This window comes from Phacochoerus africanus, chromosome 9, assembly GCF_016906955.1.
Source record: "Phacochoerus africanus isolate WHEZ1 chromosome 9, ROS_Pafr_v1, whole genome shotgun sequence".
NCBI lineage: Eukaryota > Metazoa > Chordata > Mammalia > Artiodactyla > Suidae > Phacochoerus > Phacochoerus africanus.
In genome coordinates, this window is record NC_062552.1 from 7,257,862 (window position 1) to 7,285,202 (window position 27,341).

At 51.3% G+C, this 27,341-nt stretch overlaps 1 protein-coding gene across 5 annotated transcripts; it reads right to left on the reverse strand.

Moving 5' to 3' along the window:
• Positions 1-2,703: 2,703 nt before the first annotated feature.
• TFAP2A (transcription factor AP-2 alpha) lies at positions 2,704-25,672 on the reverse strand. 5 transcript variants are annotated; one of them, XM_047795959.1, is made up of 8 exons: positions 25,486-25,672; positions 16,215-16,272; positions 15,838-16,075; positions 12,612-12,663; positions 10,354-10,585; positions 8,337-8,455; positions 6,234-6,375; positions 2,704-4,501 (listed from the first exon to the last, which is right to left on the reverse strand). In XM_047795959.1, exons 1-8 carry the CDS (start codon positions 25,556-25,558, stop codon positions 4,213-4,215), a joined length of 1,203 nt encoding a protein of 400 aa, XP_047651915.1. In that variant the 5' UTR covers positions 25,559-25,672; the 3' UTR covers positions 2,704-4,212. The 5 variants fall into 5 exon arrangements, with proteins under 5 accessions (XP_047651915.1, XP_047651913.1, XP_047651912.1 ...); XM_047795957.1 differs by having other exon boundaries at positions 15,838-16,272; XM_047795956.1 differs by lacking the exon at positions 25,486-25,672 and adding an exon at positions 21,026-21,217 and having other exon boundaries at positions 15,838-16,272.
• Positions 25,673-27,341: the final 1,669 nt, after the last annotated feature.

Below are 27,341 nucleotides of genomic sequence, written 5' to 3' on the forward strand. Positions count from 1 at the left end.
GATGGAGAAAGGAATGGGGCGATGTTGTTTTGTAAAGAGTGGTGAAATTTAGATTTTTCAGCAGGATTGAGGGAAATCAGGACAATTTGATCTGATTGTGCCATCCAGCATAACCTGAGATGTAAAGAAATGTACACTAAATTTGGAATTTTGATAAATGAATATTCCTAGCAAGTGAATAAAGTGTATTCAATTAACTAAAACCCTGTGCACTTCTGAACTGAAGTGGAATCGACTGTAATTGATTTATTTGAAACCAGAGGTTAAGGACTGAATTAGCTAAGTACAACTGGGTATTTCAAGCCACTGACTTCTCAAATGTCAAATCCCCTCTATTTTAAATATTATTTCAGCTGCAGGGCATTGCAGTCTTGATGGTACTTCCATCAAGAACTCAAATTATATTAATATTCGATTTTGGGGAGGAATGGATTGGGTTGTGATTTTTTTTTAAAAGGGTGTTGGAGAATGGAAGGGGTAAATGATGACTACCAAACTGGAAGGAGCTTTGTGTGTCCATAAAAGCTGGGTGTGGTCATCAGTGCAGCCTAGCAAGCATCCTTATAATTCAACTATGTATCCTCACTTGAGTTAAGCCAAAGGGAATCTCTGTTGTTAGTGTATCAGCACCTGACCTGTCAAGTGACACCATGTGTGTTAGAAAATACACATTGGTGAAGACAACAGAGGGAGTCAAAATCCAGATCGCCATAAAAGTCATTTTGCATATTGTAACCCCTCTAATCCCCCCACCCATTAAACATATGCACAGCTTCATCAAATGTTTTTTAAAAAGAAAATAAAAAGAAAGTGACAATGTCGTGATCTCCGAAATGTCCAAGAGCAGAGTCAAAACAACTAATTCTGTGCTTTTGGAAACCATTGTTTATGATGACCTTGTAATGTTCTAACCCACTATTTCCCTTCTGTCTTTCTCAGGATGCAAGGATTATATGGGGTTCAGGTTTTCCAACATAACAAGCATCTGTAAATCCAGATATGAATGAATGGTATTTAATAAGATTGTTTTCGTTTTAAAATGAGTATTTATGTGTCGTTGGAGAAAGAGCAGCAATGTATGGCTGTTTATGAATGCTATTGTGCCTGAGGTTAGGATCCCCCACACAATCTGAGATGCAGCCAAGAAAAACAGCCTTGATAGACAATGCTTCACTTCACCTGCTACGATGCTGTGTGCATTTCATTTCTGTCAAGAGTATGTACAGTTAGGGTTCATTCGCCTCATTATTTTGTTACATCTACGTTACAGTTAACCAGTCTCTCTAGGAAATAATAAATAACCGCTTTAAAAAACAATTGCCGCATTGCGTTCTGAGGATACACTTTCCATTTGAATGTTTTTTTTTTTTTTAACCCACCATTGTTATGAATTCTCTGGCTTTGGAAAATAGAATTTAGAGTCCACCACCTCTCATTCGTCTGTCGAGATTGATTTTACACTGCCTTCCATAAGCAGATTAGAAAGCAAAGGCTGCAAAATGGACACTGCCTAATGCTTTGCTCGTTTAGTCCTTCAGAATGTCAAACAGGAAGAGCAGATGTTGAATCTCCCACCATAGGTAGACCTAGAGACTTCCCTATGGCCTTTCCTATCAGCCTGCCAGGTAGCCACCTCCATTTCCTTCGTATAAACCATTGAAAGAAAACCTTGCTCACGTCCAAAGCAAAGACTTTCCAAATCAGTTTACAAAGGCTCTGAGTTGGCCATTTTTATGTACAGGAAGTCCTCCCTTCCGGGAGAGCCAAGCACTGGGACAGGTCTGCAGATCCGCAGCCCTCCCCCCGTCCTGTCCCCCCCCCACCTCCGAGAAGGTTCTGTATTTCTAAAAGGTCCTCGGAGGAGCCCCTTGTGACAGAAAGGGGTGGATCAGCACGAAGGGGGCGGGCAGAAAAGATTCTGGGAATCAGCATAATTTCCCACTTCCCTCTGCTACGTCGAGAGCTTCTAAGAACAGCGCAGTAATGAATTCATCTCTAAATGAAATATTAAAATAAATGGGAGGCAATTCCCCCCCTCTCCCTCCGCCTACATTTCTGCCACCCTTCCCAGAAAACTAGAGCTAGTTTTAGTTCATTTGCATGTCTTAGCCGCGGCGCCAGAGCCAGTAAGTGAATTTCGAAGTGGGTATTTCCTTTGTGTTAATGAACTAACAATTTAAATTTCAGTTATCCTCGGAGACAGGTTCCAAAGTAGTTATGGCAGGAGGGGGAGGGGAGGAGAGGTTCTTCTGTTCTGCTGTCCCTTCCCCTTGGTCATCCTTAAGGTTTGGTTCTGAAGGGTTTATATTTTGGTTTTCAAAACACAAATGAAAACCTAAAAGGCCCAACATAAATAAAACTTTATTTTTAATAATAAAATTAATGGTTCTAGTACGGAAAAGATAGTATGCCGTTCCCTTAGCAGTACAATCTTTTATCCAAAAGAATACACTGGGTTTTATTGTGTCATTTGTCTGAATACAGACTCAATGGAATATCTAAATGATACCCTGCTCTGAACTCCAAGTTGAAAGTAAGTTTTTATTATACTTGAGGGAAACAATGGGTTCAGCTGCTTATTGCAAGGAGCAATTGCCAAGGGAGAGTTAAACTCAATTACTGTAACCATACTGAATAAAAAATACTGCCAAGAACAAAAATACGCCTGGGTAAAGACAGCCACTGAATAAAAAAAAATCGACATAAAGCGTATCAAATATTTATTTATCTGGGCAACAAAGGACTATGATACATTGACAGGCATGAAAACTACTGCCAGTACAACTCAATACAATACAGCTAGAACTGCTTTTCCAAAATGACCAGTGAAAATACAGAATACCAGGTGGTCCCACATGTTTGAAGTTCTTTGAACAAAAAGAGAGACAGAGGAGGAGAAGGAGAAGAAGAAGAAGAAGAAGAAGAAGAAGAAGAAATCCCTAACCCTTGGTTTAAAGACAATGCTCATTTATTGCTCAAATGCTGCCTTTAAGGGAGGACAGTGGAATAAAATAAACTTTGTTTTGTTTTTTTTTTCTCCCCACAATACAGAGAACAGTTATCAAACCACTCAGGTTAAAAAAATCTCTCCAGGGTTCCATAGGACTTTTTCTTTCAGTTCAATGAAAAGCTAAATGTATTACTAATTATATATAAATTTTTTATTTTCCTTTTTAAATTTTGTTCAGCTGTTTCATTGTCATCTTGAACATGCTACAACAGGGCTAAATTCATGAATCCCAGAGGGGAAAGAAGAAAAAAAAAAAAAATCCCCCAAACCTTGGATTCCTAAGTAAGTACCAGGGGAGAGTCAAAACCCACTAAACAAGAGGTAAACGAGATTACCAGATAAATTAAAAAAAAAAAAAAAAAGGTTTAAAACAGACTCACCATATTTACAATTCCCATTAAATTACACATAAATAAATATATACAGAGACGTGAACACTGATTCCCTTATATAACTGTGAATCGTGTTGCCAGAGAAAGTTCAAGTTGGTGGCTTTACCTTGAAGAGGGAAAACTTCTGTAACTGAAGACAAGACATGGAACTTCCTGTATCTGCGTTCAAGTTTATTCACAATACTGATAAAAATGTCATGATCCTTTTTGCCTTTGCTTTCTTTTTCTTTTCTCTCTTTTTTTTTTTTTTTTTAAGTATGGCTACAATCTGAACGGTATGTAAAGGAAGGTGGTGATTCCATCCCATGAAGCGCATATCATTTTTTTTTTTAATTTTTACGTTCTTTTTTCTAAAAAAAAAAAAAAAGTTTGAATTTTGTGGTTGTCATTGCTGTTGATTTGCGGTGTTTAAAAAAAAAAAAAAAGGGGGGGGGGTTCACACACTCGGACAGAACTTTTCTCTGCCCGCTTCACGGCCTGTTCTGTGCTCTGAGGCTCCACGCAAGGGCAGAGGCGAGGTGGTGCGGATCGGGGAAGTCGAGGCAGGGGCCTGAGGCGGCAGGGTCGCCCCTCTCGCCGTGGAGCGCTGTCCCCAGGACCCCGAGCCTCCGAACCGAAGGCGTGGCGGCAGCGGCGGCAGCAGCAGCAGCAGTAGCAGCAGTGGGGGGGTTGCTGATCCCGGAGCTCACCTGCCGGCGGCGGTCGATGGGGGGGGGGGGCCACCGGTGGGGGGAGATGGCGGTGGAGATGGAGGGGGGGTGGGGGGGGGACGGCGAGGCGCGGGTCCGGGGGCAGGGCTGGAGGAGAGCTTCACTTTCTGTGCTTCTCCTCTTTGTCACTGCTTTTGGCGCTGTTGTCCGTGTGGCTGTTGGGGTTGTTGCTGAGGTACATTTTGTCCATGGCCTTGAGGGCCTCGGTGAGATAGTTCTGCAGGGCCGTGACCGCGGCGCACACCGCCGGGCTGCCGAAGCCGTGGGAGATGAGGTTGAAGTGGGTCAAGCAGCTCTGGATGCCGGGCTCCAGGATGGGGTTGGGCCGCGAGTTCCCCAGGGGAGATCGGTCCTGAGCCAGCAGGTCGGTGAACTCTTTGCATATCTGTCTGCAGCACAAGTGGAGCAGAGAGAGAAATGAGGCTCCCCTGAGGGCAGCGCCAGCAGCAAAGAGAAAACCATTCTCCCTGCATCTCCCTGCAGGTACCTCTGCCTGCATCAAGGGGACACCTGACCTGACGCCGGCAGGCAGGCAGGCAGGCGGGGGCAGGGGGGGGGTAGTTTAAACCCTTCCACAAACGCCTCCCCTTCCTGTGTGTCTCCTTCTCCCCTCTCAGCTACACCACACTTCTACCCCCCTGTTTTCTCTCTCACACCAAACATCCTGGATGCAGGAAAACATTTGGCATGTTATGGGAGAGAAGCAAAGGTGAGTGACAGGGACAAGGAGTCAGGAACACAAGCATCCCTTCCATACCAAGGGCAGGTGCTCATCAGAGGTCCTGCTCCAAATACTACAGAGACCCCCTCCCCTGATCTTCTAGAGAGATCTCTCAGCAGCAGTCTGGGGGATGGCCTCTCCCTCTCCAGTCATTCCCCCTCAAATCAGGGCAGATGGGTGGACAAGAAAGGCCAAACCTGTCTTGGGAGAATTTTGCCTTTAAAAATAAAAGGCACCCAAAAAAGCCCCTGTTACATGGGGATAATTCAGAGTAGTTTAGGGAAGAAGAAACAGACAGACATTTCAATCTGCCATTTCACCTCTTGTCCAATCCCCCCCCCAAAAAAAAGAAAAAAAAAGTCTAGGGATATGGTGACTGTGGGTGTCCTTAGAAGCTAAGAGAAGAGAAGTTGGAATACAGGCGATGGGGCCTGCACAGCGGAAGCTCTGAATCTGGGAAGCCAGGACTAGCTGGGGCCTTCCTGAGGCAGCAGAGGCCCTGGGGTGGGGCTGGGGGTGGGGAGATGCTGGGTAGGGAGGGGGGAGGATGGGGAGCACAGGCAGGCTGCCTCCTCCAAGGCCAGCTGATGTCCCTGGGCCAGAAAAGACCCCACCCCCGAGGCCTCAGCCTCTGCCCCCTGCTTCCATGCCCTCCTGTGACGTGGACTTTGATAATTAAGGGCTTCCAAACAAGACTTTGAATTTCCAGAAAACATATCAAAACAGTCATTTTCTTTTCACACACCACCTGGAGAAGCCTATTCAGCCCAGTCACCCGGTGGGAATAGAACTTGGGCCATTTTGAAACCTATCTGACATCTCGCCTGTAGGCTAGAACTTGTGGGGAACGGGTGGGTGTGGGTGTGGGTGTGTATACAGGACTTTTGAGGAGGGCCAGAAAGGAAGGCAAGACATGCAAGAAAGGATTAGGACGGAAACTAGGACAGCTTTTGGCCTGGACATTTTGCAAGCCACTGCTTATTAATCCTTGTTCTTGGAGGACGTATTGATAAGAAACAAACACTGATACAGACAAGCCTGTCACTCCTTTAAGAATTCTATTCTGGTCTTTCTGAAATAGCATGGTCACAAATCCACCCTCAGTTTCCATCAAATCCACACGCTATCCCACCCCCATACACATCAGTATTATTATTTCTTTAATGAGAAGGTGGGCAGAAGAGAGAGGGAAGGAGGAAACACACACTCACAAATCTTCCTTGTCTCTCCCCCTGAGACCGATCATGGTTTGTAAGATTGGGTCGTCACTTTCATATTTCCACCAACAAAGCTGATTTACACAAAAGGAAGAGAGGCCCAAAGGGAGAGCAGAAACGATTCTGAGTTTTGTTTTCTCTTGACAGGGAGACACAGAGACCCCGAAGAGGTAAATGTCTTACTTTGTAGCCAGGAGCATGTTTTTTCTTGTCACTTGCTCATTGGGATCGGAATGTTGTCGGTTGAGAAACTCAGCTACTGCTTTGGCAGGAAATTCGGTTTCGCACACGTACCCAAAGTCCCTGGCGAGGTGGACGGCTTCTCCTGGCAGGAGGTGAGAGAGAGGAGGGAGGGCAGGAGGCTGAGCCGAGTTGAGATCCAAACTTCCTCCCAACTCTCTTATTTTCTTAACCCAGATGTTGTAGGAAACCCAAACGACTTGTTTTCTCGCTTCAGGTATTTTCTTTCCTTCTCTGTACGATCTGGTGGATGCATTTCTTGGGGGTGCAGGGGGGGTGGGGGGTGGGGGGAGATGGCCACGGATCCCAGATGGCCAAAATGATTTGAAAACGTAAATCCCACCCGTTCCCCTCCAGGCTCATCCGCCACCCCAATGACATTTTTCCCACCCTCTCTTTTAAAAGGTTTCTGGTATTCCAACCTCACACCGATCAACACATTCATAAATGATATTCATAATTACTCCTTGAGCTTTTCTGCAAGGGAACAGCTAAGGGTTTACATTTTAACTTTATCGCATATAATTATCTGTTCATCCAAACCGATTAACCAAGAGGATTTGAGGGTCACTCCACTGAGTCTGTCTGTGTTGTTGATTTTCGAATCTTTGGTTTTAATTTCCTGAACCAGTTGGTTTTTACTGCAGGGCTTCCTGCCATTAGCTCCAGCTCCGGAAGAACGCATGCGCCAATTAGAGCATCAAAGGCCTCTCCGCTGAGCTTGTTTCCATAAAATGGAGCGGATCACAAACAATAACAGTTCTCCAGAAACTGCCTCCCTGCTCCAGGACTCAACCCCCAAACCCAAACGCACTTTCAAACGACACCCAAAGCCACTACTGCCAGATTCTCTGCATGTAATTCTTCTGGGGTCTGAAGGGTGTAGGTTTTGAAGGTACCGGTATGAGTTTTAACACTGTGCTACGGTCGATGAGTTTCCAGCCCTGAACAATTGCTTATTACTTCACGATTCTATTAGTAGCATCTTTGACACCCTGAACAAATGGTTCATGGGATTTCTCCTCAACGGTAAGTTTTTAAACATTTAAGAACGGATTCTCAAAGCTAGAACTTGAATTCAATTACCCTACATCTCCTCAGACACTGGGTGTAAAGAAGACAAGGTGCCTTAAATATAAATGGTAGTTTTGAAATCTGCTCCACAATGTGCCTTTTCTTCCCCCCTCTTGGCATAAGACATTTCCAAGAGAACACGGAGGAAAATGCAAGAGAAGTATATACCCATGTCAACACACCCAAACTTAAGCCAGTTTAGTATCTGACAAACTTACCAGGGATTTGGGAGGAAGGAGGACTGTGATGGATTGTGACTGGATCCTGGTGTGTCTAGACCAGGGCGTTAGCTTTGTTTTGAGGGGTTTAGAAGGGGTGTGTGTGTGTGTGTGTGTGTGTGTGTGTGTGTGTGTGTGTGTGGAAGCTGACTTGAGGAACTTTCTGCACTGCTTCTATTTCTTTTTTCTTTTCCTATCCAAATAACTCACTCAGAGTCTACAATTGCTCACTTTTCTTCCTCTCCAGGAGAGAGGCACAATTAAGTAAGAGATAAGGGGGCATATGTTTGGAAAGCGAAAAACTAAAAGGGCATATAACCCTGAGCTTTCAGGACGGTCTTAAATCAGGATGCAGGTCAAAGATTCCCAAATTAATTCAGGAAGTAATGGTCACGCATTTCTCAAAGGCAGATGTCAGAATAGCTTAAGTGATTTACTGCTGAGCTCGATAAAGGAGACAGGAACTTGAAGACTACTACGCAGTTCTTAAATTTTCACATTGTTTGGGTCAGAATCGGGCTAGGGAAGTGTAATTATGTGGCAGAAGGGAAGAGGAAAGGTGGACAGGAATAAATGCAAAGAGTTTTTTTTTGCCATGCAAGAATCCTGTTCACTTCCAGCGATATTTTTCTGGGGGAAAAAAAAAAATGAAACTGCCCAGTTGATACAAAACACAACCAAACATCTGGCCACTAAGTAGCATCCATTTCCCCAGAAGAAACATCCCTCTTTGTTAGCAAGTGGACTCGCTTACCCTCCACTAGTGATGTGAGCAGGGTGACGTTGGCAGCTTTACGTCTCCCTGCTGGCAGATTTAATCCTATTTTGTCCAGTTTTTCTCTTAAAGATCTTCCTCCATTTTTAGACTTCGCCCTGTTTCACAAATATATGCGAGAAAGGGATTTAGAACACAGTTGGTTGCTCTGTATCACACTGTAGTCATCTCGACACCTTCCTAAAATGCACTTTGAAAAATTAAACATCCTGGCCCCAAGATACGTAAAGGCGGGAAACCTAGGAATGAGTGGTACAGAAAGATCATAGGAGATAAAGGCTTGTGAAACTGTAAAGCAGCTCCTGTGTTCAGTTGCTACTGCAACTACTGGGGCAAGTTGGAAGGGTTGACTTTCCAACTCTCTAAAGAAGAGCCACAGACAAACACAGCTCTCATCTCTAGGGCATGAGGCATTTTTGAGTTCAACAGACTACTGTACATGTTCCCTGTTGAGACAATCACACAGATCCCAATGGGGTCTTTAAATTGTCTTTGCAAGATCTGCTGTTTGGCTGCTCAGAGTAACCAGAGTTACCATCACTCCCACCATCACTCTCACGTTTCTTGCTCTGGCTTTAGCCCCAATAGGAAATTCATTTCACCAACGGTTTACATGCCATGTCACCAGCCTAACCAGTAAGGTCAAAAGTTGATACCAGCCTTTAAAAATTTCACTGATTTCAGAGACAATGGAGGTGGCTCTAAATAGATGTCTAAATAGACTCCCATAATCAGAAAGTGGTTAAGATAAATTGTTTAAATAAAACAGCAAATTAATTAATTTCAGATTTTATTCCCTACTCAAGTGCTCTTTAATTGTGTGGATTAGATTATACTCCCCTAGGTAAACAGTCTCCAATATTGGGGATGGGGGAAGGGGAGGAAAAGGCAGAGGGCGGGATTCAGATCTGTGTCAGTGAAAGATTAAAAAGGGACAGCAGATGCTCGTGAAAGAGGAAGGAAAGAGTGGAAGCGCTGATGTTAAAATCTTCCAAAAAACGATTTTGTAGCCTTTGTATGGGATATACCCATTGCCGAGGAACTCTAGGTCTATAAATAGATAGAGGAATAGAGGTCAAAAGAATGAAGTTTCTGGTCTACTTTCTTAGGAAAAATCAAAAAGAACTGAAGAAAATATTCCTGGGAAAGTACAACACATGACCTGCCACACACAACGTTGGGTGGAAGCCCACCGAGCAGGGGACTTGCCCGCGGGGAAGGTGCTTCACTTCGCCGACCCTTGTGAAATTTTATCTACGAAATGAATCATTCCGACCTCGCGCGGGGGAGCCGAGAATCCCTGGCCACGTATGCAACACGCAGTCGTCGGTAGCGACCACACATAACGCACGGAAGCGTGCCTTGCACGCTGCCTGGCACACACGGGGCCGCAGTACATGGGAAGCGGTAGCGCTAGCATTTCTGGCACGAGGGTCTGCCACTGGCCTGGGGGGGGAGGGGGCAGCGATGGGGGGGGCGTGGCGCCAGACTCTAGAGAGCACCATTGCCTTCTACTGAAAACCCTGCTCGAGGGACCGCGGGCGCCTCGGAGACCAGACACGGAGGTAAGGCAAAGTGAGTAGCCCGAGGGGAAGTTTTCCAGGGCTTGCAAGGTGTGCGCGGGGAGGGAAAAGGCGGGTGCACGGCGCCCCGCGGCTGCAGCGGCCGGGACTGAGCCCGCGGCGGAGCGAGCTGCGCTTGCGCGCGGGGAGGGGCGGGAGGCGGTGGAGGGCCCGGTGCGCGCGCGGCGCCGGCCGGCCCGGGCCCGCCCTCCGAACGACGGAGCGCGCGGGAAGGCGGCGAAGAGCGCAGGCGCGCGCCGCCTCGCCCCGCCCCCAACTCCCACCCACCCGCTTCTACGCTTTTCTCCCCGCCCCTTTCTTTTCCCGCGAAGGGAGGGCCCTGGCGCGAGGCCCGCTGGCGTCGCCGGCGCGGCGCAGGCGCGGTGCTTCCCCCGGCCGCGGGGCGGGGCGGGCAGGGCCGCGCCGGGCCTCACCTCCGCAGCACTCCGCCCAGCAGCGAAGCGTTGAGACACTCGGGCGGTGAGAGGCGCCGCTGTACTTCCGCCACCGTGACCTTGTACTTCGAGGTGGAGCTGAGGAGCGAGAGACGACCCGGAACTGAACAGAAGACTTCGTTGGGGTTCACGACGCCGCCGAAGAGGTTGTCCTTGTTGATGGGGATGGCGGAGACGGCGTTGCTGTTGGACTTGGACAGGGACACGGGGCCTGCGGAGACAGACGGGGAGGCCGCGTGTGGGCTTCGAGGGTCCCTCCCGAGCCCTCTCCCCGGGCGGGGCCGGCGTCCAAACTTGCGCCTCAACCCCGCTCTTCTCCCAGCCCTGAAAATCCCGTGGCTCTTTCCCCACCTCCTGCCCCATTCCCTGCTCCATCCCCGGGGATGCAGCCTGTGCCCCTCGGCGCGTCTCACTGGCGGCCGGAGGCGTCCCTGCCCCGCCAGCCAGGCCCGTGCTTCTGTCTGGACCCTTTCCTTTTCACCGCAAGGGCGCTGCCTAGAGATGGTGGTGAAATCGTGACCCTCTCGGCTCTCAGCATCCGAGGAGAGTGGGCCCCGGACGGGGTGCTGGAGCACGGGCTTAAGGTGCAGGGGAGCAAGCTCTGTATGCGTGAGAGTTTTAGTGGGGCGAGGGGTTTGTGTCGGGGAGAAATTGGCTTCAAAGACCTATAATTAAAATCAGGTGGCGGAAGCAGCCTGTGAATGAGCATTTCTGTCAAGACACCAAGCCTGTTGTCACACACCACACATATCCATCCTTTTGATAAATGGGCCCTTTCCTGTGTTTCGCTGTGAAAAAGGCTCGGCTTTTGGAAATCTATTCCAAGCCCCTTTTTGAACTGGGAGAAAGAAATGAACAGGCCTACACCCTACTAGAAGTGTGTTCTTAGGATGAGCAAATAGTTAACTGTCCTGCGCTTAAGCATCTTCTTTTAGAAGAGGAGGGGAGGGGGAGGATATATTCTTGTTAATTAAAATCAGGAGCTCTTCACTTTGGATCCACCATACTTAGAAAAAAAATTCAAGGCCAACGGAAAGTGTACCAACACATTACATTTCTAACACCAATATAATTCAGATGCATTCATAATCGTTTGAGTATACGCCTTATATGTTAAAATTCCGCACGGAGACATACATAATAATATGCATACATTCTCATCGCAGTACTCCTGCCTCTTTAATGGGGGCATTTTAGACGTATAGGGAGGTGGGGGGCCTCTAGGTTTTGGATAGATCACTTGTGACATTAATAGCTCTGGGGAGGCTAATAGAGACAATAGGAGTTAAACGAACTCTTGAGAGATTACTAATAAAAGAGCCAATTATCATGTCGACTTGGAAAGAGCATCTCTTAAGATTTATCCCTTGCACATCTAATTTGACGTGACAAAGACTTCACAGATGCAAAAATGAAACTTTAGCTAACAATACACTGATTGGGGTTAGAAATGAGAACAGTTTTATATAGCATCATTCTCTGGTGGTGCCTAGAAGCCTGAAATGTAACATTGCCACCATAACAAAAAAAAAAAAAAAAAAAAGCTGCTGTGAATAGCATTTAGTCCAGGAAACTTTATTTCTACTTACTAAACACAATACAAATTACAAACCCATCCAAATCACTTGACACTTTTTAAAAACAATTTCCACTCCAGACAATTATGCTAATAAACCTGACATCTTCAGGAAGCTAATTTTAACCAAAAGCCAAGTTTTTCTTAACCTAATTCACAAAGTTTAAAAACCCTTAAACAGCTAATAAGAAATTAAATTTAAGAACATAAAAGAGTTTTTTTTTCCCCCTCTGGTAAGAAGTGCTGTGCCTTAGCATCTGTGCCTATATTAACATTAAATTACTTGCACTGTTTTAGCATTATACACTTCTTAACACTCATGGCCACTCACACAATGGATTAACTAAACTGTTAAAACCATTTCGAAATTGAAAGGCCACTTCCAAATCAATTCAACTATTACACATTTCATATGTTTATCCAGATATCATTAAACTAAATTAAATGGTCAAGTCATGGAATCAGAACAAAGCTAGCCTGTTGCCATTACTAACACACTGAAAGCCGATCATTTAGCCATTGCTGTTCTTTGGCTATCCATTCGCTAATTCTGAGCCTCTAGGAAATCCAACTTGAAAAAAATAAATACAGCTCTGCAAGTTCTTTTAAATAGCACTGTGCCTGTAAGGACATGCTTGGAATGCAGAAGGAAATGGCTTACCTTTCTTAATTACAGTTTGATCTGGGATGTTAATACCCGGGTCTTCTACATGCTGCAACAAAAGGATACACATGGATGTAAGTGTATAATCAAAACAAAAGGAAATGAATATTCCGTGCAAGATAGGGGGAGGGGAAGGTGTAGAATCGAAATCCCCCCTCCCATCTAGTGACATTTATATATAAACATCTCATCTTGGCTTATGGAATTTGGGGCTTTGCTGCTCAAGAGGGTTTCACTGTGCAGCCACGGCCAATTTCTCCTCCCCCAACAAATAATCCATGTTTGAAGGAGGTGGGGGTGGGGAATAAAACTTTCTTTGGAAATTACATCGAGTTTTGGAGCACCTAATCTTTCCCACAGTCAGTTCAACCTGTAAAAATACACCTAGCTTTAGTGTGGCGCCTCGGAGACTTCGGACTTCAGCGATTTCAGTGTTCGTGCAGCATAAGCCCGAGAGAAACACAATAGAAATGACAGGGGCAGGAGTAACAGGGGAGCACTAGAAACGTCTTAGGTGTGTGATAAAGAGAGCAAATGTGTATACACACCTTCACTTATGGGAAAATGGGGAAAAAAATTAAGAAAGGACTACTGTCTAAATTGGATATTGGATGGGTATATAAAAAATGATAAAAAGAAAAAAAAAAAGTTGGAGGTTTTTCTGTGTCCAGCAGCAGATCTGTTGCAGCTTTGTTAGTGTGGGTTTATGTCTTTTTTTCTTTTCTTTTCTTTTCTTTTCTTTCTTTTTTTTTTTTTTTTACAGATGGATGGATATACGTGTGTGCTGGAGTCAAAACGTGATTAGAAAGTAAAATGAAATCATGTTTTCTAATGCAGAAACTGACAGGCAATATAATGTCTGGCTGTGTTTACAAATTAGCACCAGGGCTGCTGAGATAGAAGATTTCGCAATCGTTACCAAACACAGGCATTACCATTAAAAAAAAACTATTACTTCCTTCTCTAGTCTTTGTCCAACAATAATACTGATTCGAACATTTTCCATTCTGTCTTGGATTTATGCTCCTGTTAATTGTGCCTGATCGCAATGATTCCGGGTGGATGGTACTAAGTTGCTTTATTACAGGTTTTATTATACTCAATGCTCTCATTTGTAACTTGCCTAAAGTGCTTCTGGATTTAAGTATAATTAAATTGAGAAATGTTCAGAAATGACTACTGCTGCAGTTCTTGTGTTTTAACTATATGGGGAAATATGATCCCTTTATGCATGTACCCTAAACCCATAAAGTAAATGTAGTGTGGCATAATACTTTTATTTGTGTTATTTCTAGACCTCGTCCACACAGGGAAGACTGTTAAGTTTAAAACCCCACTGAGATATTAATGATTAAATAATTTTCACCATCGATTTGATTTTCTTAAATATTTGGCAGTCATTCTTATTAAAGGTTAACTGTTGCAGCAATGGGAAAATTGAAAACAACCCTTTTCTTGACCCAAATTCCTTCGAAGGAATTTTTTTCTTAAAAGGTGGAGGAGGGAAGAGGAAGAGCAGCAACTGGGTTGCCTTGTTTTTATTTGGTCTTTTGGTTAATTTCGCCTGTAGGCCAATTTCACCACAAAGAATGACTATACAAGTGTTAAGAATTCACACCAGCCACTTTGGAATTTTTGCAAAGCAGAGCAATTCTAATTCACAGTAGCTCCAAAAGCTTGCAAAGTAATTTTGTAATTCAAATATTTCCAAGGAGCAGACTAAGAAAAGGATTCAGAGACTCTTTGGGAAGGGGACCTAAAATTGATCACAACTTCCAGGTTTGTTTCTTCATTGCTCTTTTCTCAACTATTACTCCTCTCTTTCTACTTTCCATGAAATGCAGCATTTCGTACCTGTATCAGTGTCTAAAAACCTGTAACACACACACACACACACACACACACACACAAACACAATGCTTACTAAACCCCATGTTGGATCAACTGCCTACTTTCTTGCTTTCCATGCTAGGCTGCTAAACATAACCAACAAATTTCAGCGATTAACTAGGCCAAATGAGAGATGTAATAAATATCCTATTTTCCTATGTAACTTAAATAATGTTTTAAATTCACCAAGCAAGCAGGTAAGTTCATCTGACCATTTTCTTTGCAATCTAATGCAGGAATCATTAAACTGTCAACGGACATATTGCTGCAATATTTGATGCAGTAATTTGAAATAGCATTTTAGCAAAAATCACATCCAGATACATTTCCTCTCCAAAGAAAAGCAGCATTAACAGAGCCTTTACAGCTTTAATAAAATTATTGAGTTGTTCTAATTCCATTTCAGGAAGGTTGTGAGGCGACCATAAATATGTAGGATTGAAGCAGAGATGCTGGTTTAAATTTAATTTCAGAAAGTATTTTCAAATTATCAATAGCCTGGCTTGCATTGTAAATAGTAAATGCGCTAATACCACGCTGATTTAGAAAGCATTCAAAGCTGCATTTATTGATAACTGAATTAGAACTCAAAGAATGCACTGCCCAATCGTCTCAAAACATTTAATTTAATGTGGGGTGTAGCAGGTTCTGATAGGCGTTGGGAACCTAGCTAATGATTTATGAGGTCAGCACTTAGCACCCCTAGGAAGAGAAAAAGGCTGCATTTAATGTCCTGCCCGGATTTGCTGCTTACTGTTCTTTAATCAGGGGAGGGCGGACACATAACTTTCAGATATCACTAGTGTTCACAAAATCCAGTAAAAAAATTCATTTTCTTCGTCTATCCTTTACACTTTCTCTTAAATTGCTAGGGCATTTAAATGACTTCTTTTGGTGGACTCTAACACGTTTTTCAGAAATCCCCACGACAGACTCAGCGGTGGACTCGGATCCTCTCCCAACTGAAACGGTTTACCGTCGTGGAGAGGGGAAGGTATCACCGGTGACAAGATACGGTGATTTATAGAAACCCGTCTGATTTATATAAATGGTAACGCAGGCATTGTTTGCAGGAGGTCCAGGAACCATTGTTCTAGGGGCAGAACTCTCTCTCTCAACTACTTGTGCAAATGTTTAATGCGGTTGTCTAGGTGGGTCCTGCAAGGGTCCACCCCCCCTCCCCCCAAAATAAAACGAGGCTTTTTGAGAAAGCCAACACCACGGAGGGGGAAGCCCAGGCCCCCTCCGGCTGGACGTGGTGGGGAGCTTGGGGGAGGGGGGCGAACAGGGGCTGCGCTTCCTCTGCCGCCGCCCTGCCCGCGCGGCCTCTTACCGGGACGTCCTCGATGGCGTGAGGTAAGGAGTGGATCGGGAGGTCTCCGAGTCCTGAGCCAAGCCCGTGGGGGCCGTGCAGGAGGTCCTCGTGCCGCCGGTAGTCCCTGCGAGGATCCAGGCCCGACAGCTGGTGGGGTAGCCCCCGGTGCGTGTGCAGGAGCCCAGACTCCTGGCTCTGCCTCTGGCCGGGCCAGCCCGGGTGCTGCGGCTGCGGCTGGGCGTGCAGGGGGTTCAGGCTGTAGGGGTCGTTGACGTGGGAGTAAGGATCTTGCGACTGGGGGTAGATAGGCTGGTAGGGCGGGGGAAAGTAGGGGGGCTGGAAGTCGGCATTGGGGGTGTGGGACAGCGGCGGGGCGCTCGTGTAGGGAGATTGACCTACAGTGCCCAGCTGGGGCAACCGTGCCGTCCCGTTGCTGGTGCCGTCGTGACGGTCCTGGAAGAGAGCGACAAGAAGGGGAGAGAACGAGACATCAGGCGTCGAGTTACAGCTGCCACACAAAATCCACTCCGCCAGACTGCGTGGGAAACCGCCCATTCCTGTCCGCAGGCCGCCGGCAAGAAAGGAGCCCTGAGTGTGGTTCTTTGCAGAAAATTCTCCAGAAGTGAACCGGGCCCTTCCCCAAACGCAGGGAATTAGATGGTGCCAAGGTGGGCGCTTTAGAGACTCTCCTTAGGCGTTTCTTTCCAAGGGGGGAAAAGAACGGCAGAAAGGGGCCTCCCGGAACACAGCTCGTTAGGCTGCAGAGTGAAACCTCCCTTAAGCAAAATTAAAATTCCTAACTATTAAACTGCAGAAGCGGCCTCTTCTCTGTCCCTGGATTTGAACCTGCCTGCCACTGCGTTATTGTTTACCCTGTTCCATTTATTTCGAGGAAAAAGTCAAACCCGTTCAAAGACCATTACCATTTCATGATTATTTAAATAGAAACATATTTCGTAGAGGGGCTGTAAGGGAAGCCCTAGTTGAAATTACCAGCCTAAAGAAGGTTTTAACCGCGGAATAGGGGGCTGTCTTTTCCGATTCCTCAGGCGCCTTTTTTTTTTTTTTTTTTTTCCTGCACAGGGTCGATTTATGATAGGGACGGGGAGAGGGGGAAGCCAAGACCAGGTTTCAAATGAAAAGATTCAGCCTTATATTGGGTTTAAAAGAGAGAGGTGCACCCCGGGGCGGAGGCCCCCGCCCCTTCCACCCCAGCCCCAAAGGGCAGAAGAAACGCCTGACTTGTGTTCCTCTATTGCAATTCGCTTGCAAAACAAGCGAACGGAGTGGGTTCCAGGGAACGGGAAACCTCGGAGGTTCAGCCCCGGGCCCCGAGGGGAAGGGGCACGCCGGGCAGCGTTTTCCTGCAGCCGAATTAAGCATCAGATGTTGAGAACGGCTCGGGAACAAGTGAAGAGGCGAGGAAATCAGGATGAACGTGGCGAGAGACACACGCCTCGGGAAGTAGCGGCGAGGTAGGTCTGCGCGCCGGGAGAGGTCGAGCGGGGGTCGGGGGGGTGGGGTGGGGGGGGACCGCATTCGCTTCAAGAAGGAAAAAGAGGAAGAGAAAGGAGGAGAGAGGGGAATGCAAACGGAAAAGGGGGTGCCCCGAAGGACAGCCGGGCGAGGAACCCGTAGTCTCGGGCCGCTCGGCAGCCCCAGGTTTCCAGAGTCGAATTCCTAAGGAAACAGGGATGGGGGTGGGGATGGGACTCACCATAGCTGAAAAACTGTGAACTAACATCTGCGAAGAGTCTGGGGTAACGAGTCAGGGTGGAAAACAACAAGCAAGCCCGGAGAGCCCGGCTGCCCCGCCGCCCGAGCGCGCCCCACACAAAAGGCGCCGAGAGCCCCGCGCCACCCAGGACTCCGGTCACGGCGCCGCCGCTCCCCCGAGCGCTGGAGCCCCGCTCTGGTCCATCCGAACTTGAACCACCGATTGGAGCGGCGCCTTCAGCTGGTCGAACCCACGGTCTCTATCCTGCCGTGATCGGGTAGGATTCAAAGTTCCTTAAAAAATGAAAAACCCCAAAAAGGGAAAAAGCAAAAAGTGTGTGTGTCTGTGTCTGTGCGTGTGTGTGTGTGTGTGTGTGCGTGTGTGTGCGTGTTCCTTAATCCGTGTCTCCCCCTCTTTTCTTAGCGGCGGCTTCGCTTGAGCTTCTAATAACCGCGCCGGGCAGCGTTCCTGGAGCCTCCTAATAGCAGATATTCATGACTATTAATATTACACGAATACTTAATAAGGGAAGAATGCCTGGAAATCGAGCGTGAAGCGGAGAGGCAACTCGCGCCGGAGCCGGCTCTCAATGCAGTCCATTGACGGGAGCCTCAGTGTAGCAAATCGGAGGTGGGGAGAGGGAGCGCGAGAGACAAAAAGCGGGCGAGAGAGGGAGCGGGCGAGCGCGCGGGGGGCCGCGGCGCGGCGGCTGGCGAATCACAGGGAAGGGGCAACATTTTAAAAGGTTGCAGGGCAGGCAAAAGTGAAAGAGAAAGAGGGAGCGAGGGAGACCGAGGGCGAGCGCGCAGAGAGGCAGAAATGTGTCTGCGTGCGTGTGCGAGAAAGAAAGTGTGGGCGCGCGAGAGGAGCCCGGAGTGGGGAGAGGGGAGGGAGGGAAGGAGGGAGAGCCCGGGAGGAGGAAGGGAGGGAAAGAGGGAGGGAGGGAGCGAAGGAGGGGGAGGGGGCCGAGCCCGAGCGCACGGAGGGGGGAGGCCGCGGGGGAGGGGGAGGGGGAGAGGAAGCGAGCGAGGACAATCAGACCTAAAAGGCTGGGGCAGACCTCGGGATGCCGCGGGGGCCGCGCGGCGCGGCCCGGAGCTGCCGGGGACCGCGTCCGGGCGTTCATCGGGCTCTCGGTGCCCGAGCTGCTTCCCGGCCCTCTCCGGCCGCGGGCTCCTCCGCTCCGCAGCCGGGCCTGGGGCTCGGGGTCCGGCCGCCCGCCGCCGCGCCGCTCCTCCATGGCCGGGCGCCGCGCCGGGGACCGGCCTGCGCCTGGGCCGCCGCTCCAGCTGCCGGCGGACACCAGGGGCCGGACGCTCTGCGCCGGCGGCCGCCCCGCCCTTGGCTCTCCCGGGCAGGGGCTCGGGGCGGGGGAGCCGGGACGCGGCCCGGGGCGCGCAGAGACGCGAGGCGGCCCAGCCCGGGCGCCGCTGGCACCGGCTCCCGGCTCCTGGAGCAAACCCGTCCGACTGGCTGGGCCACTCCCGCCCGACGCCCCCCCCCCCCCGCCCCGGATGACATGACTCGCTCCCTAGCAGCCGCCGCTGCCAGTCTGCCCGCCGGGGTGTCAGAACAAGCGGCACCTCGCCTCCTGCGTGTCCCTGCAGAGCCCGGCATAATTAGACAACCCCAAGCCGGCTCGGAAACCCGAAATCCCTGCTCCGGCGCTCGCCCACCGCAAAGTTGTTGAAACAGCCTTCACTCTGTTTATCCTCCTCTCCTTCCTCTCTCGCTCGCTCTCTCTCTCTCTCTCTCTTTTTTTTTTTTCTTTAATCTCACTCATACACACGCACACGCGCCCCCACAGGGTCCCTCTCTGGGGGTGCAAGTTCATCGCCTCCCACCAGGGTCCCAAAGGCGCCTCGCGCGACGCGGAGCTTCGGACCCCGCCTGCCCGGGGCTCCGCGCTCCGAGCCCCAGGGTTTCGGCCTCCAAGAAAGTGAATGCCCCAGCCAGGGGCCAGAGCCCGGACGCGACAATCATCTCTAGGAAGCTTGGGGGCTCAGTTTCACCCCGATCGGCTCGCAAGGGACGCCCCCCCAGCCCTGAAAACAAAGCGACTGGTATGCCATGGAGTCTCTGCACTCTGCATCGCGCAAGACGCAAGTCCCCAAAGAAGCGCCCATTCCCTTGGGATGTCACCCCTCGCCGCATCCCTGGGGTGGGTGGGGGAGGGAGGGCGAAAAGGGAGGGCCCGCGAAAGGGGAAAGATTTAAAATAGTCTACAAAAAGGAGAGAAGGAAAAGGACGGTTGACACATCGTTCAGGTTCTGATTTCAAGTGAAGACCCCCGCCGCTGCGCCCGCACAGAGCTGCGACATTCCCAGCTCTAAATGCCAAAAAGAAAAGAGAAAAGAAAAAGAAATAGCAAAAGCCAAGGCTGCCACCTATTATTTACTTAGGTAATCTCCGGTCGCTGCCCCCTCCCCATCCCCCCTCCCGTGACTCATCCGCTCATTTTAGCAGAGGTGGTGAGGGCAACCGGTTGGGGCAGCAGCCGCCAGGCCCGATCCCAATGCCTCCCGCCCTCCGACTGACTGGACGTTCTGGGGCTTCCCCGGCCGCCCCAAGAAGCAGAGCTCCAGGGACCGTGGGTTCCTTAATGGGCTCCAAGGCGGCGCGCTCTATCGGCCGGGCGGGCTCCGCGCAGCAGAGGTCGTGGGCAGCCCTGCCAGGATTCCCACGGTCACGCAGCGCAGTTCCCGGCGGCTGCAGGGTCGGACGCATAGGGACCCAGCGGCCAAGAGGCTCCGTGCGGTGCAGCCTCCCACCCCCACCCCCACCCCACCCCCACCCCAGAGATGCGCCAACCAAGTACCTCAGAGGGGGAAGCTGCCTAGAACTTCCAGAAAAACAGTGAACCTGGAGGAGCCCCGCAGCAGTTTGGGAGATGAGCGCTCCCAAATTGAACCCGCACTCTGCGAGGTGCAACCCAGCTCAGAGCCAAGTGTGAGAGCCCCTTCTACAGACAGAAAAGAGCCTTTTTAGCAAGAGTTGGGTGGGGAGGGGGCGGTAGGAAGGAAGGAAAGAATGAATAAATAAAAGAAGGAAGATTAAAGATCAGGGACAGACTTAAAGAGGGAAGAGGGATTTCTCTTTCCTTTCTTTTCCTGGTGACTTGGGCCCTCAGAATCTCGTTGGGGAGACCCGCGGAGTGCACAGACGCGTGCCCAGCTGCCAGCAAATGCTTCAAAAACCCACGCTCGTCTCTCTTCGCTCAACTCTTAGGCACCGTCAAAATTGGTCGGGAAAAAAGAGGGAAAAGTGGAACAGGGGCTTCGAAGGAGGGACATGGAAGAAGGGAGCGTCCTTATCCTCCCTCTCCAGCTTCTCCCCTGCGTTTTTCGGGCGAGTCGGAGAGGCGGGCGCTGCGCTGCCGAAAGTTTGTCCCACCCGCATTTGCCGCTGGCTGCGAGGAGAGGAGGAGGAGCGGGAAGTAGAGCTCGGTGCCTGCGGCCGCGAGAATGACTGAGCCAGCGCCGCGCTTACCTCGCAGTCCTCGTACTTGATGTTATCCGTCAGTTTCCAAAGCATTTTCATGGATCGGCGTGAATGGATTTGCCCCCTCTCCGCCTCGCACCCAAGTGGAGCTACTCTCTGGGTAAGCGCAAAGTGCCGGCTGCGGGCGGTGAGCGCAAGAGGAGGAGGAGGGCGAGGAGGAGGAGGAGGGCGAGGGCGAGGAGGAGGAGGAGGGCGAAGAGGAGGAGGAGGAGGGCGAAGAGGAGGAGGAGGAGGAGGGTGAGGAGGAGGAGGAGGCGAGGAGGGAAAGAGCTCCCGTGTGCGCTCAGAGATCTCCCTCTAATGGTAGAAACTTTTCCCTTTTCCTTTTACCAACAGCCTAATCGCCTCATTAGCATATCAACAATAGTCCAATTGCTCGCCAGCTCCCCAATCTGCCGCCGGCCGCTCCGACCCAGGTATAAAGGCCTCTCTGAGCTGCGAACTTGCTGCTGGAGCGCACGCCTGCCTGGGAGCCCACGAAATCTACCCCGAGCTCCGCCGCGCGCCCCTGCCCCAGCGCCCCCGCCCCCATGCCGCCCTTCTCCTCTCTCCGGCTCGTCCTCGAGGGAGATGCTCCGGCGGAAGCCCGGCACCGCGCAGGGTCTCAGCGGCCGTGCCGGAGGCCCGGCTTTCAGCACCTCTCCCCCCATCTCTGCTTCCACAAGCGGCTCTGTCCTTTCGGCCCCGTCCAGTTTTATTAGAAATCATTATCGCTTTCGCAGTGAAAAATAACCACCAAACCAAGACCGGCGAAGTCACTCCAGGATTTTTGCCCAACAAAGATCGCCTTCGCTCGCGGCAGCCGACGCACCCGGCCGCAGCACCCTGGGAGTTTTATTGGCTTTGAGCCCCCCCCATCCCCCTCCCCCCCAGGTCGGAGATTTTGCCAAACGGCTTCAGTCTCTCGGCTGGGGTTTGCGATCCTTTAATTGCCGCGTGTAAAATAAAAAGTGTACCCTGAAGAGGTTACTTGACAGCTCCAGGAGTTAAATGACTTTCCTCTCATTCGTGTGAAACTAGGGCCGACTGCTAATTCAACGTGGTATTGGGCGAAGGGTTTCCTGGGTGCGATGTGGACAAGAAGACAGAACTCCTATGGAGAGTCACAGTCGCTTCTGGAGTTGAGCCGAAATACCGGCATGTGTGTGCCGTGTCATGCATGCATCAAAATAAATCGCTGGGAACCAACCCTTCGCAGTGCTAATCTGCTCCAGTTTTCCCAAGATTCCCCTTTTTAATTAAAGCAGGGAGAGTTCCTTCATGATTTGGGGCTGTTACGAACGCGGGCGCGCTCGCGGCGCAGTGCCCGGCTGGCGCGGAACCCGGAGGCCCGGGAGCCACCCCCTTCTCCAGGTCGGCCAGTCTAGGCGCTCCCGCTCCACCCAGGGGTCTGCTCGCCCCGTCGGGGCATTATATCTTTTCCTTCCGCGAAGTAGAATTTAAAAAAGAAAAGAAAAAGACGTGATGTGATCCTTGGAAATACGGAGTAATTAATTTCTCTGCCTGAGTTTCCTCATTTGTCCTCCGTAAAAAACGTTCTTTCTCTCAAATACCACAAACTCCCCAGCTACAGTAGGTCTCGCCTCGGAGTTGCTCTAGTGAGGACCTCTGATTCCGCCTGGGCCTGTTTCGTGCCAATCTCCAGGCCTCCCAGGTTTCTACAGAGCGTCCAGGCTCGGGGAGTAGAAAATGATGCAGATTCGGGCGTTCCCTAACAGGTGGAAGGAAGGTGCGAGAAGGGGGACCCCTCCCCCGCAAGCTGCGGAAGGGCAATCCTCCCTTCAGAAGACCGCAGCAAATCCCCCAAACTCAGCAGAGTAAGCCAGAGCCCCCCTCCAAAAAAAAAAAAAAAAAGAAAGAAAGAAAAAAATGTTGGGAAGAAGACCAGCGCTCGAAGGGGGATTTGGAGGGACTGCCTCCCGTCGCCCTGGGCGCTCCCCTGCACTTCCTTTCCCGGCCTGAGCACCCGCGCAGCTCCTCCGCTGCACCCAGCTCCAGGCTCGGAGCCGCACTCTGCCCGCAAAATTGTCAATTTCCAGCGCTAGCGCCGCGCACCCTGCGGCCGGGCCCTTGTCCGCCACCGCCCAACGCAGCCGCCTTAAGTCGGGAGGTGAGCCGCCTGGGGGACTGACACCTCCCAGCCGCGACCGCAGCCCCAGAGAGTGATCTGTAGGCCCAACCCTAGGCCTTGGGTGCCTGGCCTTCTACACCCCAGATGTCGCCACGGTGTGCTTCTGGGAACGCTTTCTTTCTATTTGTGGGCTGGGGGAGGCCTTGAAGGGCCTGCGTCTTCTTCATTCCCCCCTCCACCCCCCCCACGCCCCGGCCGACCCTAGCCCCGCAGACCTCCGGCTCCGCACCCGCCGGGGCTGTTAAACTGTTGTCATTTTCCCGCCGAGGACGCCTTTGAGGTGCAGATGAGGGGCCTGCGGGCTCTGCGTCGCCGCCCGCGTTCCGGGCGCTGAAGAAACGCCCGGGCCAGCGCCCCGGTAGCTCCTGGAGCCAGTGGAGCCGCGGTAGTGCGAGCGTCATTACCACGACAAGTCACTTCATTGCATGTCAATGCGCCTGCCTCCCTGGGACCCCAGGCCTGCAGCGCCAGGCCTGGGGGCAGGGGACAGGGACCCAGGCCCATTGAGGGGGCGTAGAGAGGAAATTAGGAGAAGAACTGAGTTTGCCTGAGACACGGAGAGAAGCTAAGAGACAGCGAGGGGGCAGAATGACTATTTTCTGATTGTCACCACCCAGTGGGCCCCAGGAGCCCAACGGGCCAGGCCAGGAGGATCTGGCCCTGCCAGGCCCCAAATCCTCGGGCCGCACCCAAGATCCAGGCTTCCCAGCACTTGCCAAACTGTGAGCCGGTGGGAACCAGGCCCAGGGTTCACTCTTGTCCCCTTCAGGCTGTAATCTTCCTGCTTCCAAACCTCACTCGGGCCCATTGGAGGTGCAGACCCTGGCCAAGCCTGCGCTCTGGGCGTTTTCTCACACCCAGGAGTTCTGCAGCAAAGCTTGTGGGCTTGAGCAGAAAACTGAAAGACCTCTGTCAAAGAGGTCCCCCAATCGTACCCTCAGGGAAGAGACTACAGAAGGGGCCTGAGGTCCACAGGGTGAGGGAGGGCAAGCTGTGTGTTCCCAACATTTAAGTTTCGTGTGGGATGTGAACTCCTAAACCACACAGTCCAACTTTGGAGAAGTTGAATTTATTTAGGTTTAACTAAGATAGGTCTAAAAGAGCTCACACACACACACATCTCCATATCCATATTAATTACAAGGAAAGAAGTAAATATGGCAAAACGACGTTCTTTCCCCAAGTCCAGAGAGTGTAGCGAAAGATGGGACTTCTCGGAACTATACTCCTAATGGCGGAAATCTGAAACAAGTGAAAGAACTCAAACCGGAAGGAGCAGGGCCTCAACTTTTCTTTGGGAGATTCGGAGCGTTTGGTTCGAATCCGCCCGCAGGTTTTTCGGCACAAAGCTTCTCGCCCTGACCAGGCCTCCGCTTGGCTAGGGCGAAACGAGGGCCCCGCGGTTCCCATTATGAAATCGGCGACAGAGCCGCCCTGGTTCCCCTAGGGGAAAGGTCTGGAAGGTTGAAGGAGAGCGCTGGACAAAGGTTTCCTTGGCCCAGGTCGGGGTCCGGGGTTCAGGGAGGGCAGGATCTGGAGCCTCGTTGGCCCTGTGGTGACGGCGGCCTAGCAGGGCCAAGTTTGGAGGCGTTGGTTTCGGCGCATTCTAGGCCTTCGGCTTCATCGCTCACCACCCGCCGCCCCCACCCAGTCACCCCCAGCCGCAGCGCGAGCGACCAAGACTGGCTTGGGGAAGACCGAGGGAGACGCTCAACTTTGCGCAAACTCTTTGGAGTAGTCCCCCAAAGAACCCGCTCGCTGGCGCGCGACCTGTCCAGCCAGCCCCCTTTCCATTCTCCACGCCCCGTAGGTCCCCCCGACTTGGAGCCACGAAAAGAGACAGGTGCACCAGCACCCCATCCCCATCTCGCTCGCCGCCCGGGGGTCTAGGGCAAGACCCGAGGTGTCGCGAGCGGGAACCTTCCTGCAGGCGCACCGCACCCCCGCCCTGCGCCCTGCCCCCGTCTGAATTAGTCATCCACCCCAGTTTCTGCTGGGGGTGGGGGTGGGGGTGAGCCGCTGTAGCGCAAACCGCCAGGGACCCCCGGGGCCACCTGTGGAGCGGGCGCCAACCTTTCCCCCGCGCCCGGGCCGCCGGCGGCGCGCGTGGCCCCCAGCGCCGCGGCCGCCGCCTGCGCCCGTGTCTCCTGTTCTCTTTCTCTCCTGGGAACACTCCTGGGCGCTGCCAGGCGCGCCTCACCTACGGCTCTGCCGCCCTGGGCCACGGCTCTTCCTCTCCGCCTCCCCCCCGCCCGGCCCCCCCCCCCCCCGCGCCACCCCCGCCCACCTCAGCCCCAGCCAAGGCAAACCCCCGTACCTGCCAGTCCCCCATTTTGGCAAGTATGGACATCGTGGCTCGGCGCTCCTGGCGACGGGTCCCCGCCGGGCATGGGCTGTAGGGCTCGGCCGGGCCCGCTCCCTGGAATCGCTTAGGCAAATCCTCCTTTTTTTACCTGCTCACCAACATCTCACCTGGTCATAAAGAGCTGGGTTGCTACCTGCCGACGCATGCGCGCTAGCCCAGGAATTCACTCCGCCAGCCCTAGTCCCAGCGCCTCGCAGGGCTGACCTGGGAAGTGATGGATTTATAGCCGCGGCAATCTCGCCATCAGCTCCAGCTTTTCCCAACAGCCCCAACCCGCTTTCCCGGTCAGTTCCTGGCCGGGGAACCGAGGCAAACTGCCTGCCAGAGTGTGCTGGGAGCGACGCGAGTGTGACTTAGTGTCACACTCAGGCGATGGGGCATCTGCACGCTCTTCCCTTTCGGAACTCTGGGGCTGGGAGAGCCTCCACCCCGAGGTGGGGGTGGGGGTGGCGAGAAGGGCCAGGCCCAGAGCCTGGGCCAGTCCCCAGGGGTGCTGGGCACCCGGACGCACGCGGTGGGGCCAGATCCCCGTCTGGGCCTCCCCACCTGCCCACGAGGTTCGACCTCGCGGATCCGCAACCCTCCAGGGCTGCCTCGGCGTCGGATCTCAGATCAAAGTGTTTCTCAGTAGGTGAAGAGGGTCACGATTCTGTTTCATTTCTGGCTTTCAGATTTAGTCTCCTTCCACCGCAGAGAGTCGAACACACGCGCGCGCACACACTTGCACACTCATACACTTACTCTTGGGTTTAAAGTCCACCCTCTCTTGTCACTTTCACGATCCCCCGCCCCTCCCCCACTCCTCTGGGGTTTCCTGGCTCTTTATCTTTCCCGCTAAAACTTTTTAAAGGGAGAATGGGGGTGCTGGTGATTCTGGGATGGGCAAGCGAGGTTTGGGCTGGGGTTTGCTTTCCCATGACAGATAAAATCACCCAAGTGATTTCACCGCTGCTGCTAATTAGAAGGGCGCTTTAAAAGAAGCCACAAGATTTGGGGCTCCCTACGAGCTCACCTGCATAGGAACCACACCTGATCCGGAGGGAGGCGAGGATAAGGAGCTTAGCTTCCGACTGTGCTGGTCCCAAAGTAGTGGCGGCCCCAAGCCCGCAGCCACCAGTCCAGGACTTGGGCCTGGGACTCCTGGAACAGCCCAGTTACTTTCCTGGGCCACTGTGGTAGGGACAGCAAAGAGGAACAAAGAACCGGTTTCAAGGCAGATTCTCTGACATGTCAGGCAAGTGTGTGCAAAAGGTCAGCTCCGTGCTAAGGAGTGAAGACTTGTCCCCACACTAAACCTTCCCCATCTAATCCCGCCTGCCCAAGCGCCTCTACGCCAGGCGGCCGGTCCAAACGGCCTTGCTCCTCCTGGCATTCCCCAGGGTGGTGTGGTGGTGTCTTTCTGAGGAGTCCTCATGTCACCCAGGCATATTAATCATCCCTGGGCTGTGGGACTTTCATCCCGGTGCCGGGTCTCTGGTTGATTTCAACTTTCTTAGACCTGCCTTAGAACCTTGCTCAACGAGTTGGGGTTTTGTTTGTACGTGGGATTTTTTTTTTTCCTTGCGAATTTTGAATAACTTAAATCATGGCTTTTTTTTTTTTTTTTAACCCAGAAGCATCTATATGTAACTTCTCCGGCTTTTTCCAGACTGTGGAAATAGTTTGATGAAAACTGAATTCTTCAACGTGCAGGACACACGCAGAGAACGCGCCTGCAGCTGTGTCCGATTCCGGTGGGGGGTGCTGTGCTCTCTTTAAAAAAACAAACAACAAAAAAAAGAGCAAGATTGCAGGCCCCAGGGGCCGAC

Bases quoted from the DNA above. Each gene is read 5' to 3' on its own strand.
- TFAP2A (XM_047795955.1), bottom strand. From the start codon at position 18,776: ATGGAGGAGCGGCGCGGCGGCGGGCGGCCGGACCCCGAGCCCCAGGCC. The intron at 16,273-18,596 runs GTCTGCCCCAGC...GCTCTCTTCCAG, and splicing joins GGCCCCCGCGGCATCCCGAG to GACCGTCACGACGGCACCAG. The intron at 12,664-15,837 runs GTAAGAGGCCGC...CTTTTGTTGCAG, and splicing joins ACGCCATCGAGGACGTCCCG to CATGTAGAAGACCCGGGTAT.